The sequence below is a fragment of the Bos indicus x Bos taurus genome, chromosome X (genome assembly GCF_003369695.1).
Source record: "Bos indicus x Bos taurus breed Angus x Brahman F1 hybrid chromosome X, Bos_hybrid_MaternalHap_v2.0, whole genome shotgun sequence".
NCBI classification, from domain to species: domain Eukaryota; kingdom Metazoa; phylum Chordata; class Mammalia; order Artiodactyla; family Bovidae; genus Bos; species Bos indicus x Bos taurus.
In genome coordinates this window covers 95,327,644-95,348,912 of record NC_040105.1, presented here as the reverse complement: position 1 = coordinate 95,348,912, position 21,269 = coordinate 95,327,644, and the positions used below count along the sequence as shown (strand labels likewise).

At 44.4% G+C, this 21,269-nt stretch overlaps 1 protein-coding gene across 1 annotated transcript; it reads right to left on the bottom strand.

Annotated features, from left to right (window-relative positions):
- Positions 1-258: 258 nt before the first annotated feature.
- Positions 259-7,248, bottom strand: LOC113888116 (nuclear RNA export factor 3-like). The gene is made up of 17 exons (XM_027535435.1): positions 7,238-7,248; positions 6,892-7,045; positions 6,199-6,282; positions 5,988-6,092; positions 5,784-5,864; positions 5,371-5,487; positions 5,146-5,253; positions 4,889-4,998; positions 4,284-4,320; positions 3,852-3,920; positions 3,714-3,769; positions 3,174-3,281; positions 2,996-3,054; positions 2,788-2,903; positions 2,642-2,684; positions 1,977-2,049; positions 259-1,413 (listed from the first exon to the last, which is right to left on the bottom strand). The coding sequence occupies exons 1-17, from the start codon at positions 7,246-7,248 to the stop codon at positions 1,230-1,232; spliced, it is 1,515 nt and encodes a 504-aa protein (XP_027391236.1). The 3' UTR covers positions 259-1,229.
- Positions 7,249-21,269: the final 14,021 nt, after the last annotated feature.

Below are 21,269 nucleotides of genomic sequence, written 5' to 3'. Positions count from 1 at the left end.
CTGTCTTTACACACCAGGTGGCCAGATCAGAATGTCAGCTATGAGAGCCTCAGACCAGGATGCTCAGCAAGGGGAAAGAAGGGATGGAACTTGGGATCTTGGTATAATGACTTCAACCATTATAAAAAATTCCAGAAAGCTCTGTCTGGTGAATTTTGGCAACACACAGACCTTCCCTCCCACCTGCCTGCTCTGCCTGTTCAAGCTGCTGTCAGGCTTCTGTTATGACGTAGCACCAACATAACTCCAGTATCCGAGTTCTCTACAAAGAACTTTATTTAAAGAGAAAAAAAAATACAATGTTGTCCCTTAAAAGCCAGCATATTGAACTAAGTATAAAGTAATTTTAACTCTGTCTGAAAAAAGAAATCTGATAGGTGTTAAATAAGCATACTCCAGAGCCTGCATACAGTGAATCGCCAGGTAGCAGTAGTGTATCGGCAGTCAGCAGCACAGGGAAACACAGGGCTCTAAGAGGAATGGGGCAGAGACTGAAGTCTGGACAGCTGTATCCAGTGTCCCAGTCATGGGATGGCAGAACAGGGTGTGGGGGAAGAACTGGGCAGCTGATACAGAGGTGGGTGATGGAGGTAAACACTCAGCTCCTTGCGAGGGACCCTCTACAGCGGGAACAAGTCAACCTACATTGATGGGGGAAGAGATACACCAATGAATGTGATGTAGCTTTGGGGTCAACAACAGATGGGATTGCTGTGATATACATAGAATTTTCCAAACAGAACTGGATTCATACTAAACAAGCCTTTCCAAGACATCTGTTATTCTTTGCAAAATGTACTTCTTTTCCTTAAAAATGAAGATGGATGGAACTAGGTGGCCAGATAAGAACGTCAGCTAAGAGAGCCTCAGACGAGGGTGTTCAGCAAGGGGAAAGAAGGGATGGAACTTGGGATCTTGGTATAATGGCTTCAATCAGAGTTTTCTGGAATTTTTCACCACCTGGAAGCAATCCCTCCTTATCTATCATTTTCTGGATTACTGAATCCCGAGATTGGAATCCAGTGGGAGTCTGAGCTGAAGAAAAATTTACACTAGTGAGAAGGGGGCGATTGGGCTAGAGGAGACCTGGAAAGAGAAACATGCACACACAGATATGCTGTTAATTACATTTTGATTAAACTTCATCTCCCCACAAAATTGAACACAATGAATGATTTTCCAAGGCAATGAGTATATGTGTGCATGTATGTGCACTATAATCTTCAACATCACTTCTGAGACTGCTGGAAGTTCCTCCCAGACTGGATGGAGAAATCCTGCACCATTTTCTGTTGCTCCAAGGAGAAGGTAGGCATGGAGTTGACAGGTTTAGGCTTTGGGATGAAGAGCACAGGCTCAGTCTTCTTGGGGCTGAAGTCACTCACAAGCAGCTTATCATTCACAATACAAAAACTGGAGGAAATACGGACTCTTAGACAATTGACAGATGTACCGACCCACACCCCAAAAATTATCTGCTCCCACTGGCACTCAGTAACCAGATTCCTTCCATCCCCCTCCTGTGTCTGTCCCCAGACTCCTTGACTGGTTCCTCTGCCCCTTGTACAGAGCCCACCTTCAGAGAGATTGTCTACCAGCTTCACTCAATGGATAGCCTGATCCCCAACCCAGGGACAACTTCACATCTACCCTGAATAGCAGCCCAGTACACTACAGCACAGGAGTGCACATTCTGATCCCCATTTTCAGAAGAAGATACCAAGTCACAGAGAAGCCCTGTGACTTAACCAAGGTCACACAGAGAATGAGTGTTGGGTCAAGGAGAAAACCCATGTGCTCAAGGAGAAAACCCATGTGCCAGTGAGAAAGCCCATGCTCTTCCTAGGTTAGACTGCTCCTTGGAACTACCTGCTGGCTTTCCACAATACTGAGTCAGCCTAAGGTCTACACCACCACATGCCTAGGGCCCTGAGACCAGGTTGGTTGGGCCATCCCACCCACAACACAGCTCTTACCTGGAAGAGGTGGCAGGGGTAGTGATGAAGGTCCGGGTGAAGGAACGCACACAGCCAGGAAACCTTCCTTCTACTTCAACAAAAAACAATAAACAAGAGTACCCCTTAGAGCCCCATGTGTTTACGGGTTCCCACAGAGGTCCCCAGTCAGGGTCTGACTTGACACTCATGCTGAGGGGTCAGTTGTTCACTTGGGGAGCCTGGGTGTTGGGAATGGGGAGGGCAACTGGAGGGCGGTCTGCTCCCAGTAACATGTTCCCATGACAACCACTTTACAAGTTCATGGGATACATTTTCCTTAACTGCCCAAGATGTGGGTATATGGGGAAACTGAGAGGTTAAGTATTGGCCCAAGTTCTCAGTGTAAGGATCTGGTATGGGAGCCATGAAACTCCACAGCCTGTGTCCCTAATGCCCAGAATGAACAGGGCAGACATGAACGCAGTTCAGACCTGGGTTGTCTGTGGGAAAACTGAGGGCTGGAGATCACAGAGGGGAAAGGGAGGGGAGGGGAGGGAAAGAAGGGGAAGGGAAGGGGAGGGAGGGGAGTCCAGAGGAAGGGACGGAATGGAGAGCAAGGGAGGGGAGGGAAGCTGGAAGGAGGGAGGGAGCCCAGCCAGGGGAGGGAGCAGTGGACGGTCTGGGAGGGATCTATGAACACTCACCTTCCTTGAACACTCCATTCACAGAGAAGCAGAGCATTGTTTGCTGAAAGGGAAGAATGCAGGTACTCAGTCACCCCTCAACTTGATTCCTCCCCATCTGCAGCTTCCCACCCCTGCTCCCAACAAGGCAGGAAGCAGGTGCCCACCGTCTGGAACCACATGTCCACCATGAAGGACTTTAAGTCATGCTGAGTTTTGGGCAACCCACAGAGGGCATGCACAATGTCACATTTTGTGTGTTTCAGCAGCTGGAACCGCAGATCTGTGGAGGAGGGGAAGCAAGCAAAGGTCAGGGACCCTATGAATCTTCCACTCACTGCCCTTTCCTGCCCAGTCTTCCCACCACACACTCACCAGGGTCCTTGAGTTTCTTCATATTCCTGCTGTTCTTGAAGTATGCACACATGCTGCTTCTAGGAGACACAGAGGAAATGGGTTGGTGGTCCAACCAGCATAGGTGTCAGCAGGAGCTGGCCTGCATCTGCTGGGGAACCAGATGGCCCTGGGGAGGAGTCTGGGCTGTGATACTCACGGGCCTGGGTCCTTGAAGTGGAATGGAATGGTCAAGGAGAAGCAGGCTTCCTCATGATAAGCACACAGGAGTCCCTGGCGGTCCCCATAGTCATGGATCAAGTAATATCTGAGGGGGAACAATGAGGACAGTCTAGCTCTGTGATATGGAACTCAAAGGAGATTTGAAAACTCCCATGAGCAGACCTGCAGAGCAGGCAATGGCACCCCACTCCAGTACTCTTGCCTGGAAAATCCCATGGATGGAGGAGCCTGGTAGGCTGCAGTCCATGGGGTCGCTAAGAGTTGGACACGATTGGGCGACTTCACTTTCACTTTTCACTTTCATGCATTGGAGGAGGAAATGGCAACTCACTCCAGTGTTCTTACCTGGAGAATCCCAGGGACGGTGGGGCCTGGTGGGCTGCCGTCTATGGGGTCGCACAGAGTCGGACACGACTGAAGCAACTTAGCAGTAGCAGCAGCAGCATGAGCAGACCTGAGTTTGGGTGGCCTCCCCTGTACTAGCCCTCCCCTTGCTCAGATTCCCAAGGGTACTTACTGCTGCAGGAATTGCAGGATTAGACTCTTCAGCTCATCAGATCCAAAGAAGCTTCCCTAGAATCAAAACAGTTCTCAGGACCAGGGCTGACACCCCCTTGTGTACCACCTAGAACCCTGCTGGATCCTCCATGCTCACCTTGCATGTTGGTAAGCACTTGGGGGCTTCAGTAGCACACTTAGACCCTGAGAGTGTCTCCTGGCCATCCTAGGGGAAGGAAGAGGAAGTCAGCAGGGCAGTCCAGGATGTGATGCTAGATGATCAGGGAAAAGAACGGACCCAGGATGGGGGTGGGGGTCTGAGATAAGAGGAGAAAGGGTCCTGGAAATGCCAGGGGCAGGACTACATGTCTGTCATCTCCATGGGTCCCCGAAGCCTGTGGAGAACATGGTTGAAGAAGATCCAGGGCCTTTTCAGGTTCCCACAGAGGATGGTACACTCTTCCTCCCGCAGGACATGTAAGGGTCAGGTTCAAAAATGGAACTTGGACAGGTCCTAATGGGTTTCAGAGTAGTTCGTGGGCACTGTCAGTGCTAGTTAGAGGACTCTGTGATTAAGGGATACGCTTACCAAGCTTAGTAACCTGGGGAACAACTCCAGGATGGTGCTGCCAAAATCAAGACAAAAGAGAAAAGCCAGTGAAAATGTGGACGTGACCCTCCTCATGAGAGCAAATCACTTACAGCAATCACAGCCCTGTGTGTGCCCCCCACCCACAATGCAGTATGCTAGGCTTCCAGGGCCTTGGTCACCACTCCGTGGACTGACCCAGAGGAAGGCTGTTCCCTCTATCCCTTCCTCCCACCACCTTTCCCCTGGGTGGCTCCCAGCCAGACTGTCCTGATTCCCTTCTCCAGTGCCACAAGGACCAGCAATTCAAACCCTTACTGGAGGTCTTCCTCCCCTCCCTTCCTCCCTTCCTCTACCACCCAGTGAAGGCTGTGGAGAGAAGAGGAAATGGGGGGGATGAGAGCCCAGGGCTTTGCTACTTCACAGGGGTTTCATCACTCTGTCAAGTCAGGACAAACCTCAGGGATGACCCAGGAGGCTGTGACAGGGAGGTGAGTGAGGTGGGACTCAGGAGGGAGGGAGGAGGATGAAGACAGACATGGAGTGGAGGGAGGAGGGGAGAGATGAGAGAGACATAAGGGTGTAGAGGCAAGGCAGAGAGAGACCTTATGTTGGTTGACTTATCAGGGGAGGTGGTGCACGTAGCATTTCTGTCAACCCACATCCCTTCTGGTTCCAGCTGTTGACCCTTGTCCATCTCCCCTGCAGACTTCACCTGGAATTATGGGGAACACCCACATGGACTAGATGGCTCTGCATCCACACCCATCCTTTCCCTACAAATCCACTTCCCTTCATCTGTCACCACCCCATAAGCCTTCCCACATCCCTTTGAAAGGAAGATCTAAGTGCTCCACCTCACCTCAGTGTTGGAAAGATTCAAGTTCTTGGTGTGGGAAGCATTCTCCATAATGGTGGACAGGCTATGCACCATGTAGGGTTTTTTGTTGCTCTGGTCCAAGGACGAAAGCTATGATGAAGAAAGAAGAGTGAGGACCCCAAAGGGGATATCTGAGACAAATATGCCTCTTCTATCTGATCTCTCCAATCCTCATCATCAGCCTCAACATTGGGCCTAGGTCCTCACCTTGGACCTGACCTCTGGATGGATGTGCAGGGAGGCGGGCATGCCATTTCTACGGTTCCATGTCATTCCAATATCATAGATCATCAAGTCTCCAGGAAACCAGGAGGGAAACACAGGCTGAGAGGGCCCTGGTTGGTGCACCTCCAGCACCATCCCATCCCCATGATATCATCTCCGAGTGTCTTTCCCAGACAGACCCTCTACCCTCACCTGCCCTACAGTTACTGCTACAGCCATACCAGGGCCAAAGAGGAGTCTCTGGATGTCAAGAGATTGCTGGTGGACATCGTATGGTTTGTTAATGGTCAGCTTCAGTGTTAGGGATGGGGTTCAGTAGCTCTGTGTCTGAGGGTGAGCAGGGGGAAGAGGTGGGGCTGGGTATCAGTGCACAGCTTGTGTTAAGTCTGCATTACCTTCATCTGCTCCACCTTTTCAGACTTCAGTGCTTTCTGCACAGATTTGGGTGCATCACAGGGCTCAACAAAGATAGATATCTGTAGAGAACACAAGAGGGGCTGGGTAAGCTCCAGGAAATCTGTGCATGGGATCAAGCAAGACCATGCCCCTCTCCTTCCCTCTTGCCCCTATTCAGCCCTGTTCATGCCCTTGACACACACCTTTTCATTATCCTCATTGAAAATCTTGCCATTGACATTCTTCAATGCACCGGCAATGTTGGCATTCTCTACAAAGAATTGGGCCTGCATTTTTTCATAGTGAAACTGTAGGGAGAGTGACAAGAGAAGCAGAATATGAGACCAGAGCCATTTCTCATCTGGGCCTGCCATCTACCCCATTTCTTCTCATTGCCTCCATGTCCTCTCTTACTTCGACTGGAATGAAGGGGACACTGCATTCCTTCTGAATCAAATCCAGCAGCCACTTCTCATCATATTTTATACCAAAGGGAATCTAGGGGCCAAAGAAGAAATGGGAAACAAAATTGATGCAATAGAATCCAAGGTTAAGATAAGACCCAACTGTGTCTTACTTTAGAACCTATTTTCAGGCTTTAAATAAATTCTTAACATAGGACAATATCTGTTATCGCTAACTTTTGTACAAGGCATGGATTTGCTAAATATAGTTTCTTTCCATTCATATACTCTTCCTGAAAAAATAATATGTTTCACATGTATTTCCTTTTATAACGTTCCAAGAGATCCATGTGAGATAGGCCTGGCCTGCCACTCTGACATGGACCCCAGAGACTCAACCTCCTCCCACACTTAGCTTGAGCCAAACTGTGTGATCTGGTATGAAGTGCTTCATCTCCCTGGCAGCAGGTTTCCTCCTTTGCTTTTAGACAACCTCTCCCATGCTCCTTCTTGCAGTCAGTCTGTTTCCTTTCTATTGCTTCTCTGAACTTGCCCTTAGATGATCTAGGAAGATAGTCCCTAGTAATAACAATACATTACCAACACCACTGCCCCAGAAAAGTTCCCAGCATCTCTACACAAATCCAACATGACTCTCTCTGTCATCTTCTACATATTAGGTCCATTTATCCAGCACACTCACTATAATCTTGAACCAGCTCCCCAAGGTCTCATTCTGTCTGTCTCTCTCCATTCTTCTCTCTGAAGGCTTTTGCTTTGTCTCCATATTAATATGCATTTGCTCTTGTTTCTGAAAACTGCTTCTCTGACGACGGGATGGAACAGCATAGGGAGCACTGTCGGGAAGTGGAGAGAAGAAAGTGGTCCATATAGACTTAGAAAGTCTTCTCCACATTTTTCCACATGATATCAGAGCTACAATAAAGATTGCTTAAACATTAGCCAGATCCCATCATTCCTCACTCTTCCAGATTGGAGAGAAGAATGACATGTTTAACTACAAGGTTTTATTGTTCACTGGTTGGTACATGTCAGCCATGCTCACTGGTCACTTACTATCTTGTTTGGAAGTCCATGGGAACATCACCTGAATCTTGCTGCTGCTGGGAATTGACACGTTCAGACGAATAGTTGTATCGCCTTCGGTAAAAACTCCAGCTTCGTGCTCTTCTTTGTAAAGGGTTCGGTTTATCACTGTCCTCTAAAATTGACAACAACAGATCAATGGTCCCAATACCAGAAGAAGTCTTGGGTAAATATCATGGCTAAGGAAAAAAATATCACTGACTGTATAATCTAAACAGAAATGCATCACTGTGCAAAAAACAAAGGCTGAGAGACTTCACTGTGGCTCCACTTTTCAGGAAATGAGAGGTGCAGAGCATTCACAGCCAAGAAAACAGGCACAGAAGAAAGGGTCTAGATCTAGAGTGTAGTCTGTGATGTTAGATCCTGCTCTACTTGGTTCAGGCTAGGTGACATGGGACAAGTGACTTTTAATCCCCAAGTCACACTTCTCTGCTCTGCTCTAGGGGGACAATAAAACATTCCCTGAAATCTACCCTGGTGTGATGTTCAAGGGTTGAAACTGGTCTGCCTCACTGGAGGAAGAATTAGAGAAATGAAAGATAAGTCTGATGAAAATATCCAGAATGGAGCCTGGAAAGATATATCAGTTCAGTTCAGTTCAGTTCAGTCGCTCAGTCATGTCTCTTTGTCCCCATGGACTGCAGCACGCCAGGCCTAAACTCATGTCCACTGAGTCGGTGATGCAATCAAACCATCTCATCCTCTGTCATCCCCTTCTCCTCCCACATATAATATGGAAAATACCAAAAGCAAGGTGTAGAGAATTAAAGGTGATGCAGTGAGTATACTGAAAACATGGTTAATGTGAATCCCAGAGAAAAGGAAAGGAAAAGTGGAGAAGTGATATTTGAAGAGAACTTGGTTGAGAAGTTTCCAAAAGTAACAAGAAATCAACTTAGGATAACAATGTTAGTTGGAGAAAAAATAAATTTTAAGGAAAAACATTCCTAAAAAAAAATGTATTCGTTTCACCATAATGTAACAAAAAGTCAGAAATTTTGTGACCAGAAGATTCAAACTAAAAGTAATATTACAGGCTTTTTTTTGGGCAGAAGAAATATTATCCCAGGTGGAGTCACATAGATACAGGAAAGAAAGACTAATATCATTTGTGAATATGTAGGCAAATTTAAACGAGTAGGCAAATTTAAACTACATAAAATGATGATAGCAATATTTTCTGGGGGTTCACATATATAGAGAATGAAAATGAATGACAATAAATTTGGAAAGAGTATGTGGAATCAATGTGTCTCAAGGTCCCATAATTTTCTGAGGAGTTTTAAAGAGCTAATGAACTAATATTAGATTGTGAAAGGACTTCCCTAGTGGCTCAGATGGTAAATAATCAGCCTGCAATGAAGGAGACCTGGGTTCAGTTCCTGGTTTGGAAGGATATCCTGCTGAAGGGAATAGCAGCCCCGTCCAGTATTCTTGCCTGGAGAATTCCATGGACAGAAGAGCCTGGTGGGCTACAGTCAGTGGTGTCCCAAAGTGTTGGACACAACTGAAGCAACTTACCATGCACCACCACCAGACTGTTAAAAGGCAAAAATGCACATTGTAATATGAAGGGTAAGCACTACAAGAATAGCAAAAGGATGTTTAGATATCTGCATGAATTAAGAATTCAATAGTTGCAAAATATTAACCATTTCAAAGGAAAGGAAAAGGAACTTAGAAGCAGCAAAATAAATACGTAGCAATATGATACACATAAAGCAAATTATATCTATCTTTACATTAAAAGATTCAGGCTAAATATTCTAAATAGAAAGACAGATATTTTCAGACTGGACTAGAAACATTTCATCAAACACTCTTGAAAAGAGAAACATGTGAAATTTAATCATCAGGTAATCTGAAAATAAAAAATGATAAAATGTATAACTTGTCCACATTAATCTACAGAAAACTGGTATAACCATATTAGTAAAAGAAAATGTACAGTTTAAAGAGAAACATTATAAGAGAAAGAGGGAAATTTCCTTATGATGATGGGTTCAATGCAATAAGAAGATATTAATACAAAATTCTAAATTTGTATACAGGTCTTAAAATAGAGCCAAAATATGCAAAATAAAACCTGACAGAAATAAGAGGGAATGGACAAATCCACAGTCACAGTGAGAAACTTTAACACTTCTCACTGAGTGACACATAAAATGGCAAACAAAAACTCAGCTAGAGGGAGAGGATTTTTAAATGTGACTTAAACAAACAAATTTATTTAATTGACATAGAACAATGCACATAGCAAATACTCATTGAATATTCCAGAATAGGTCATATGCTAGGCAAAAAAGCAAGCCTCAAAAACTAAGGACTAATACAATTTACCCTGACTAGTTAATGCAATATTCAGTAGCAATGGTGGGGTTTCCGTCCTCCCTCCACCTCTAGTATAAATACAAAGAACATTAGTTTACACAATCCCACCCTCTACCTAGGTTATCATCCCCACTCTCCAAACCCTAGACCCAAGAAGATCACATTACTCTTTTCCTTAGCCAGGGAAAAAAATTCACCCAGCCAAGGCCATTTCCATAGGAGGGGAAGTTTTTTACCTGCAGTCATAAGGAGTTTTTGAGAGCCCATTTCCTCAGGAGAGTAGAAAACAGTCAGCCTGGGCCCTCTCTCACCTTTCTCTAAACGAGGATTGGCTGGTTAAGGGTCCTATGGGGAGGGGTGGGGAAGGGAACCCAGAAACCCTCCTGTCCTGTGGAGATCTGAAAAGAAGTTCTCATGTAGAGTGACTCACCCATGGGGTAACCTGAAGGCAGAGATTTGTCACCGCTGTCCTCACAGGCTTCTCTAGAAGAGAATGTGTGGTTCTGGAGCTGGAAGTTTGGAGAATATCAAAGAAGGCTGCCAAGCAAAGAGAGAGCAGGCCCCAAACTCTCTCTCAATGCCAAGCAAGATGGAGTCCTTACAGGAAGTCCTTTCCCCAAGGGCATAGAGGAGGAGAGCCCTGGGGGCCAGAGGAGCTTTAACTTCTTATAATAATAGCCCTCTGGGTTTTCTACCAGCTTAACACCCAGGGACCGTTTCCAACTAAACCACCCCTACAGAGGTGTTAGGAGGCACCGGGGACCCGGGTACTTATAGCTACAAACACAGAGAACCCTCTATGCCAGATTCTGCATTGGCTACATTACACTGTGTTCCTTCATTCTGCAGACCCAGAGAACTGTGAGTGCCAGAGGTAGGAAAAGTTCTGTACTTGCTACATTGCATCTGTTCTTTCATGTATTCTTCACAAGGAGATTCTGATATCAGAACCACCAACTTTTCAAGGTTGCTGAGGCTTACTGAGGTGCTGGAGCTTGTGGAGTCATTCAGTTGCTACCTGGAGCAACAGAGACCGGAATTGAGCTCCAAGGAACTGGGTTGATTTCCCTATGCACAGATTCACTAAATTCTTGGTTCAGTTCGGTTCAGTTCAGTTCAGTTGCTCAGTCGTATCTGACTCTTTGCGACCCCGTGAATCGCAGCACACCAGGCCTCCCTGTCCATCACCATCTCCCGGAGTTCACTCAAACTCACATCCATCAAGTCAGTGATGCCATCCAGCCATCTCATCTTCTGTCGTCCCCTTTTCCTCCTGCCCCCAATCCCTCCCAGCATCAGAGTCTTTTCCAATGAGTCAACTCTTTGCATGAGGTGGCCAAAGTACTGGAGTTTCAGCTTTAGCATCAGTCCTTCCAAAGAACACCCAGGGCTGATCTCCTTCAGAATGGACTGGTTGGATCTCCTTGCAGTCCAAGGGACTCTCAAGAGTCTTCTCCAACAACACAGTTCAAAAGCATCAATTCTTTGGTGCTCAGCTTTCTTCACAGTCCAACTCTCACATCCATACATGACCACTGGAAAAACCATAGCCTTGACTAGACGGACCTTTGTTGGCAAAGTAATGTCTCTGCTTTTCAATATGCTATCTAGGTTGGTCATAACTTTCCTTCCAAGGAGTAAGTGTCTTTTAATTTCATGGCTGCAATCACCATCTGCAGTGATTTTGGAGCCCAGAAAAATAAAGTCTGACGCCATTTCCACTGTTTCCCCGTCTATTTCCCATGAAGTGATGGGACCAGATGCCGTAATCATCGTTTTCTGAATGTTGAGTTTTAAACCACCTTTTTAACTCTTCTCTTTCACTTTCATCAAGAGGCTTTTTAGTTCCTCTTCACTTTCTGCCATAAGGGTGGTGTCATCTGCATATCTGAGGTTATTGATATTTCTCCCGGCGATCTTGATTCCAGCTTGTGCTTCTTCCAGCCCAGCGTTTCTCATGATGTACTCTGCATATAAGTAAAATAAGCAGGGTGACAATATACAGCCTTGACATACTCCTTGTCCTATTTGGAACCCGTCTATGGTTCCATGTCCAGTTCTAACTGTTGCTTCCTGGCCTGCATATAGGTTTCTCAAGAGGCAGGTCAGGTGGTCTGGTATTCCCATCTCTCAGAATTTTCCACAGTTTATTGTGATCCACACAGTCAAAGACTTTGGCATAGTCAATAAAGCAGAAATAGATGTTTTTCTGGAACTCTCTTGCTTTTTCCATGATCCAGCGGATGTTGGCAATTTGATCTCTGGTTCCTCTGCCTTTTCTAAAACCAGCTTGAACATCTTGGTGCAAAGTAACAAAATATTGTGATAATAGTCAAATGTCTGAAATTAATACCAGTTCATCCTAGAGAGAATACCCCCCCGCCAAAAAAAAAAAAAACCAGAGAGATAGAGAAGAAACATACACTGGAATGCGTTGCCATGCCCTTCTCCAGGGGATCCTCCCCACTCAGGGATTGAACTTAAGTCTCTTACATCTTCTGCATTCTCAGACAGGTTCTTTACCACTAGCACCACCTGGGAAGCCTATATAATTTATGATATATAGTCAATGTAGATAGATGACCCTAGTGGTCAGAACCAGAATTGTAGTTCTAGTGCACCAGCCAGAAACTTCTGGAATTTTCTACTACTTTCTGGAATTTTCCACTCCTTGCCCACATCCCCTTCCTGGATCTCTATTGTTTCTGAAAGAGGAAGTCTAGCCACAGAGGGGTGGAGTAAAATCTGCATGTGAGAGTGTGAACAGTTGGGGTAAAAGAAGCTTAAGACAGAAAATCACACTCAGTACAGATAAACTGTCAAGTCAAAAGCTGAAATTTTTTTTTATTTTTAATAAAACAGTATCATGTGAACATTTTGATAACATGATACATATACATGAAATTTTTGTCATTTGGTTATTATTTTCAATTGTTTAAACAAATTTTCCTTATCAAAACATATTAAACATTTAATAATCTATACTTAAAAATGAAATTATTCTACACATTCCATATATATGATCCCCTCACCATGACTTGCAGGTCCCAATATAGTCAATGCAAAAAGACTGGTATTCTCACTGAAAGGTTGTTGCTGAATGAAAAGACGCTGGGAATCTTAGCCCCCGGAGGAGAAGAATTCAATCCGGGGCCAGAGACGAGGCTTGATTGCTCAGAGCTTTTGTGTAGTAAAGTTTTATCAAAGTATAAAGGAGATACAGAAAGCTTCTGACATAGACATCAGAAGGGGGCAGAAAGAGTAACCCCCTGCTAGTCTTCAGCTGGATGTTATATAGTCACTGTTGCTGCTGCTGCTAAGTCGAGTCAGTCGTGTCCAACTCTGTGCGACCTCATAGACGGAAGCCCACCAGGCTCCACGGTCCCTGGGATTCTCCAGGCAAGAACACTGGAGTGGTCTCTAGCAGTCTGTTAATGAAAGAAAGGAATGTCTTAAAACTCAGAATGGCACCAGGCCCCTCATCCATAAGATGCATTTTGGGATAACCTTGGCACCAGATGATTCATCCCAGGCCATAAAACGATTGACTTGAATCTTGTAAAAGGGTAGATTACCATACAAATAGTTTCATTTACATAGATTAGGGGAACAATATCTGAGTATAACATATTGGTTTGTCAAGTAGGTTCTGAGCCATTAGGCGGAAAAACTTGAAGACAGAGTCTGGGGTAAATGCATAGTACATTAACATAGCTTAAAACAAACATTTCCATAAGAAAAATGCATTGGTTAACTCAAGGTTTGAGAATAGTTAACTTCTGGTGAAACCAGGTGTCATTATGACAACACAGTATTTTAAGAGAAACCTCCTTTTAAATTTGTATAGAGAAGGAAAAAATATCACTAGTGTGTTTCCTCCTGCTGCTTAAGTGAGATAAAAATGTCTGATACTTGCAGCCTATTTCCTCCGTTTGGAGACCCCTGACCTTCCTGACTGTAACCTTCTCATTCCCCTCTTTTCTTTTAGGAGAATTATGTTGCCTAGGGAAAAGGGGCATCATTCTCGTTCCATAACTGCTTCCAAGCTGACAAGGGGCATTGTCCCTAAATTGGTGAGGCAGCATATTCTCCTAACCCTCATACTGAGCATTTCTGATCCAGCGGCCCCAAATAGTAGTTGGAAGAAGCTGCAGCAGTAGCAGAAGTTTGAGCAACCTTTTGTAACTTAAAAGGTTTCATGCGACTAGAAACAAATCCAGTTACACAGTTACAGATGCAGGGAGCAAACAGCAAAAACAAAACAATCAGAATTATTGTAATTAAGATAGTTTTCCACCGTGGGGAACTAGTTAATGTCTCCCAAAGTGAGGCAATTGAGGCTTCAGGAGTATCCATGGCCCCAATCATCTTGTTCATGTGTTTAGTAAAATGAGTAACATTCGTGCTCACATCAGGTATATATGTACAGCATTGGGTATGAATAATGGCACAAGTTCCTCCTTGTGCAGCTGTCAGAATATCTAAAGCCAATGTTTTGTTAAACCACCTTTCTAATTTGTGCTTGTTCAGCATTAAGAGCTGAAATAGCTTTTTGAGAATCTTGTAATGCCTGTTGAGTAAAATTAGTCAAAGCATCCATTCATAGCATAGCATCTGTAGTTCCCAAAGAGGGAACAAACACTGCAGCCAAATAATCATACCAGTGAAATACAGACCTTACCCACCGAGTTTTAAGGTGGAGTAAATTAGCAGGCTTTTCTGGAAGCTCTGAAAATATAAAGCCATGAGTAAAGGCTCAACCCAGGGTGCATCTCTCTATCCAACCAGGGGGAAGCCATGCCCATAAGTAAGAGCCACATATCCAGTAAGTCCCGTTTGGAGCAAGCCAGCGTGACTGAGATATCCAGTCCCAATTAGTGCCTGGCCAGACAAAGGGAGGACCTGAACTGGGGCTGGAAAACACAGGAATGATTACGTTGCATATTTCCTGAGGCAAAAATCCCAATTGTTTCCAATCATTGTAATTAAGTTGTTGGCTAACTTTTGGGGATAGCTGTTTGTTCCCAGCATATAGGGGCAGTAGATATTAGACATGATTTTTCAGGAGTTAGCCATATAACCTCATCCCATATTTGATAAACATCAGGTAAAAAACCATTAGATCTAGACCTATTTGCCTTATGTGTAGCGAAATAGTCATTAAACCGAGACAGTGTATAATCAAAATTAAAAGTCACGTTATGTCCATAGTTAAAGTACAACGTGTTGCACCAGTCCATTTTAGGGTTGTTAGATGTCATCAGATGAAGACGAGGCATCACATATGATTGTTGTCAAAGGTATTCGCAGACTTGGAGAAAGTCTTTTCTTTAAAGTGGAGATGTCCACCACAGGAAGCCTTCCACTGATGAAGAGGGGAGCACTCCGCAGACCCAGCAGTTAGACCGATTGTGGAATGTAGCGTAGGAGTGAGCCCAGGACAGGAAGGCATTGTCTTGAGGATCAAACAGCAGACTCAGCATTTTTGGAGTCAGCAGAAGTAGACTCACATAGATTATCAGGCCCATCTGAAAAGTACAAAGTCAGAGCATACAAAGTAAAGACATAAAATGAAGTCACTTAGTTCTGGTTAGAGTGCCACATCTTAACTCGAGTGTGATGTACCCAGGAATCAATTCCTGGCACTTTGACAGCCGTGGGAGAAGAAAGAATAACCTGGTAAGGGCCTTCCCAGAGGGGCTCTAGGGATGGGCCCTCAGATCCCAGTGTTTTTATGAGGACCTCGGTTTCTGGCTCAAATAGAGGCTTGCTTGACTCAGAGGCTGGGTCAGGAGTCCCAGAGTTCTGTTAATGCCTGTTGAAAAGCTGAGAGCTGAGTTACATAACTAGTTAATTCCAACGCTTCAGGGTCTATAACAATGTCTATGCGTAAGAAAGGCCTTCCATAAACACATTCAAAGGAGAACAGTCCCTCCTTTTAGGGGGCAATTCGAGCCCTCATTAAAGCTATGGGTAGGACTTTAATCCAATTGTCCTGCGTCTCTTGAGTTAATTTGTGCAGATGTCTTTTGATAATGTCATTAGCTTTTTCAACCTTTCCTGAGGATTGGGGTCTCCAGGAGCAATGTAAGTGATATTCTATTCCTAGAGCTTTAGACACTCCCTGAGTTACAGCAGCTTTAAAGGTGGAGCCATTGTCACTCTGAAGGCTCCGTGGCAGCCCAAACCTGGGGATAATTTCATGGATTAAAATCTTTATAACCTCCTTAGCCTGTTCACTATGACAGAGAAAATCCTCAATCCATCCAGTAAAAGTATCTACCCAAACTTTTAAACAAGAATATCCATTAGCTTTTGGCATATGAGTAAAATCAATTTCCCAGTTCTCTCCAAGATACTTTCCACTTCGTTGTAATCCAGATTTTGCTAGCTTCTCAGCCTTTGGGTTATTCTTCTGACAAACCTCACACCTTTTGATAATATTCTTTAAAGTTTTCATTACATTTTTACCTTCAAACAAATGAGAAGCCATTTGATAAGTACTCTCTGCACCCAAATGAAAACTCTGGTGTAAACCCTTAAGAATTTTCCACTGAGCATTTTCAGGAATTATTAATTGTCCATCCTCGGACTGTAACCATCCTTTATCAGTAATCTTTGCTCCTCTTTTCTCATATCTTTCTAATTCTTCCTCAGTATATTGTGGTTTTTCCTGTTCCACAGGACCTGTCCAGATCAAAGGTGTCTGCAGTGAAGGGGTTTCATAAAGTGCCGCTTTCCTGGCTTCACAGTCAGCCAATTGATTACCTTTGGCTACTTTACTCCCATCCCTGCTGTGCCCTTTGCAATGCATAACAGCTACTTCTTTAGGACAATATATAGCAGTTAAAAGAGCATTCTTGGACAGTAAATAGAACACTGGATTCATAGTCAAGATACAGCCACTGACCTGCTGTGTGACATCAGGCAAATGACTTTCCCTCTCTGGGCCTTTGCTAACTCATCTGTAAAATGATGGCTTAGACTAGCTTTCTTTAATGGACTCAGTAATGGGTGTTTGGGGAAATGTGTGCTTTAATAAAAGTTTGCTATTGTTATCATAAAAAAAAGTCTCTTGATCTCTCTGAAATGCTTAATAGGTTCTCCTGTTGTTGTTTTAACTGTCTTTCTTTCCATATTGCAGCATGAGCATGTAAAGTCAAATAAGCATACTTAGAATCCTTGTAGATAATTGCTTGCTCCCCTTTGCTTAACTCTAGAGCTCGGGTCAGAGCCACAAGCTCCACTACCTGAGCACTGGCTCCCTGGGGGAGAGATTTTGCTTCTAAAACCTGTTCAGCAGCCACCACGGCCTAACCTGCTTTATGCTTTCCATCCCGAACAAAAGAACTGCCATCTGTAAATATTTCCATGTCAGGATTGTCTAATGGGGTATCCATTAGATCCTCCTGAGCTGCATAGTTTAAGGTTAGAAACTGGGAACAATCGTGATCAGGTGTTTCATTTTCCTTCTCAGGAAGGAAAGTGGCAGGATTTAAATTTCCACAAACTTTAGGCTTAGTTACTGGTCCTTCTAACAACAATGACTGATATTTAAGAAGCCTACTGTCTGTCATCCAAATATTAACCTTAGAATTTAAGATTCCACTCACATCATGATAAGTCAGTACAGTAAGGTTTCATCCATTAATTATTTTTAAAGCTTCAGGTGCTAATAAAGCCATTGCCCCAATTACTCGTAGGCAGTGGGGCCACCCACGTGAAATTACATCTAATCCTGTGCTAAGATAAGCAATAGGTTGCTGGTGAGGCCCTCGGGGTTGTGTCAAAACTCCCAAGGCCATACCTTTTCTTTCAGTGACAAACAAATTAAATTCTGACCCTGTGGGCTAGCTCAAAGCAGGAGCTTGCAGGAAAGCAGTGTGAAGAAACTTAAAAGCCTTTTGAGTATCTGGAAACCAAACCAGTTTGTCAGTTTGGGCGTGCTGAGTTTCAGCTATAAGTTTATATAAAGGCCAGGCAAGTTCCCCATAACCTGGAATCCAAATACGACAGTAGCCTGTGATTCCCCAAAATCCTCTCAATTGTCTTAAAGTCATAGGTAGGGGATGATTTAGTATAGGTTTAGTTCTCTCAGGGCCTATGGCCCTAGTCCCTTCTGATATGATGAGGCCCAGATATCTAACAGATTGTTGACAAAGCTGAGCATTTTCTCTTGATGCCTTGTAACCGCAGCCTGCCAGAAAGTTTAAGAAATCTTCTGAGGCTCGTGAACAAGCTTCCTCTGTCTCAGCACAGAGCAAAATAACATCTACATATTGTAACAGCACCGCTTCAGAGCTATTAAAGTTTTGTAGATCCTGTGACAAACTTTGTCCAAATAAGTGAGGACTGTCATGAAATCCCTGGGGCAAAACTGTCCAGGTTAACTAAAAAGCTAGCTGTGTAGGGTCTTCAAAGGCAAATAGAAATTGACTTTCTTCTGCCAAAGGCACTGAATAGAAAGCATCTTTCAAATCAATTACTGAGAAATATTTGGCTCGTTCAGGAATTTCCAACAATAGAGTATAAGGATTAGGCACCACAGGGTGTAAAGGAACTACAGCCTCATTTATTATTTGTAAATCTTGAACTAGTCTCCATTTACCATTTGATTTCTTTATACCCAAAATAGGAGTGTTGCATGGACTGTTACAGGGAACTAATAGTCCCTGCTCCTTTAAATTTCGATGATGGGTTTTAACCCTTCCTTAACCTCAGGTTTCAGTGGATACTGCTTCTTATGTGGAAATAAGTGCGGGTCTTTGAGCTTGACAACTACAGGAATAGCATTTTGTGCTCGACCCACAGATTTTTCCAACAGCCCATACTCTAGGATTTACATTTTGTTCAACTAAAGGGAGAGAAAGGGAGGGCTCCATATTCATGAAAACAGAGTCATGGACCTTGTTCAGCATATCCCTCCCCAAAAGGGATGAGGGAGATTCTGGCACGATAGAAACTTATGTGAAAACAGCACAGAATCCCAGTTGCAACATAAAGGATAACTGAAATAATATCTGTTGGCTCATCCAGACAGTCCCATTACGGAAGTGGATCGAGAAGAAAGTAGGCCAGGGGCTTCAGTAAGCACAGAGTAAGTTGCCCCAGTATCTAAAAGGAAATCGACAGATTGGCCCCCACAGTTATTAGTACCCGGGGTTCCTCAGGTGTAATTAGGGCGGGAGCTTGTGTGGGGACCCCCAGGCACCTTCAGTCCTGATTGTCTTGAGAGTCTGACCCCTGAGACCTACACCACTGCAGGCAGTCTCTCTTCCAGTGTGGTCCTTTGCAGACCGGACATGGAGCCTGGGGCAGTTTAGATGTCTGAGGGCAATCCTGCTTGTAGTGCCCCTCCTTTCCACAGTAATAGCAAGCCCATCCCTTTTCACCTGGGTCCCTCTGGGCATTTTTCTCAGGCTGTTTAAGAACGGTTTTCATGGCCATTGTGAAGGCTTCCACCTGTTCCTTTGTCTTTCTCTGCCTTTTTTTCTTTTCCTCATATTTCCTACCATAATAGACTGTCTAAGCCAGTTGTAATAGATTATATGAAGACTGATTTGGTCCTTACGCCTGTTTTAATAGCTTACGGCGGATATCTGGAGCCGACTGAGTGAGAAATCTATCCTTTAAGATCACTTTTCCCTCTTCACTTTCAGGATCAATCTCAGTGAATCTGCGAAGGGCTTCTCTCTGTCTATCTAGGAATTTACCAGGCGCTTCCTTCTCCTCCTGTTCTATGTTTGCCAATTTGCCATAGTTTAAAGGCTTAGAAAGCGCCTGCTGAGTCCTTCAAGAATACATCTGACAAAATGACTCCAAGCCCATCTTCCTTTAGCCATGTTATAGTCCCAGTCTGGTTCTGTAATTGGGACTGCCTGATTCCCAGTGGGGAGGGCAGCTGTCTCATCCTCCCTCTTCCCTACTGATTCATTACCAAGCCATTCATCTCCATAAGCAACTGCTTTTCCCAAAACTCGACTTTTTGAGTCAGGAGTCAGCGTTTGCCCCAAGATATACACCACATCCTTCCAAGTAAGGTCATAAAGCAGAGTAACACCTTTAAAAGCTCTAATATATTGTTCTGAGTCCTCTAAATAGTTTCCCAGATCCTCCTTGATTCTTTGTATTTCTTGATAAGAAAAAGCCTTATTAAGTCTTATAGACTGATTATTTCTCCCGGTGGGTGCTTCATGAAGAGGCAACAGCTTGTGTGGCTCTTCCTCAGTCTCTCTGGCTGCTCTGCACGTATGATTCCAGGAATGGATTGGAGAAACCTACTTTTCTTTATCTCTTTGTTTCCTGTCCTCCCTCTCATCTCTTACTTCGATGGTCTGAGTTTCTACTGAAACCAGAGTAGTCTGAGGTCGTACTGAAAGAGGAGTTGTTTGGACCTCTACGTGGGCAGTTCGAATCTCAGTTTGGGTTTCCACTGAGACCAAGGTAGTTTGAACCTCAGTTTGAGTCTCCACTGAGACAAAGGCAACCCTTCTTGGGAGGGGGGTGTTCTCTGGCTTTCAGTTTGCTCAGTTTGGAGCCCCAGGTATGGAGGCAAAATAGGAAGACAAGAGGGAGCTGAAGGTTTCACACCCAAATCTATACCCTTAGTACATAAGTCTGGCCTATTTTGCAAAGTGAAAAAGGGCAACACATATGCTACTTCTACCAATTTCCCTTGTTTTTTACAGAACCGGTCTAACTGTGAAACTGTATTATACTTAAGAGACCCTCCAACTGGCCACCATTCACCGTCCTCCAGTGGGTACTGCGGCCATGCAGTATCACATAGGAAGACCAGGTGTGTCCTCTTTAAGCCATGGGGATCAAGTCTATCCTAGTTTTTCAGGATACAGTTCAAAGGAGTTAGGCTGGAATTGTTAGCTTCCATCTGTAAGAGAGAAAAAAAGCGACCAGTGCCATCTTTCTACCAGAGGCGTCCCTCCCTGCTCTAGATGGGGGTGTAGACAGACTTTACACCAAAAGCTTTTCCTTCCTGGTCGGACTTAGTCTGTCCCTTATCGATGCAGGCATCGTACTCGTCCCTTCTGGTTCTACCACCGAGACGGGGTGGGGATGCACCAGGAGTAGATATGATGGCATCCCTGACTGATGTCCAGCTCTTCACCATTAACCTTGTTTGCCTCTGATGCCACCCAGGGTGCAATCAGAGTAACCTTCCAGAATGCCTCCCAAGCTAAGACCGCTGGGGAAAACATCGTCACCTGAGTGCCTGTGCATGACCCTGAGTATATTCCTGACCACAATAAGACCAATATGAACATAATACTGAGATGTTCCTTCCAAGTGTCACCACACCAGTAAAAGAGCCTCCTCTGGTCCACTAAGAGCCAGCATTACCAAAAGAAAAAAACCCATTGCAGTCCCTATCTGAGTAACCATTAACCTCAGAAATGTTCTTGGAGCTAGAGCTCCATCTAGCTTTCAAACTTCTGATTCCTAGCGAGGCTAGGCGCTTCCTGACTACCAATCCAAGTTTGGGACCTAAGCCACAGTACACAGTAACAGCATAGATCACAAGTCCCTTGAAAGTCTATGATCCAATAGATTAGGTTAGTACTTCTAATTCCCAAGGAGTTATGAAATGGTCAAAGATACTGAAAACTTTGACTGAGAAAGGAG

What these genes read in the sequence shown, in the direction of transcription:
- LOC113888116 (XM_027535435.1), bottom strand. An exon ending in ATCCTGCAATTCCTGCAGCA is followed by an intron (nt 3,282 to 3,713) that starts GTAAGTACCCTT and finishes GTTCCCCCTCAG; the next exon opens with ATATTACTTGATCCATGACT. An exon ending in TGGACATGTGGTTCCAGACG is followed by an intron (nt 2,685 to 2,787) that starts GTGGGCACCTGC and finishes CTTCCCTTTCAG; the next exon opens with CAAACAATGCTCTGCTTCTC.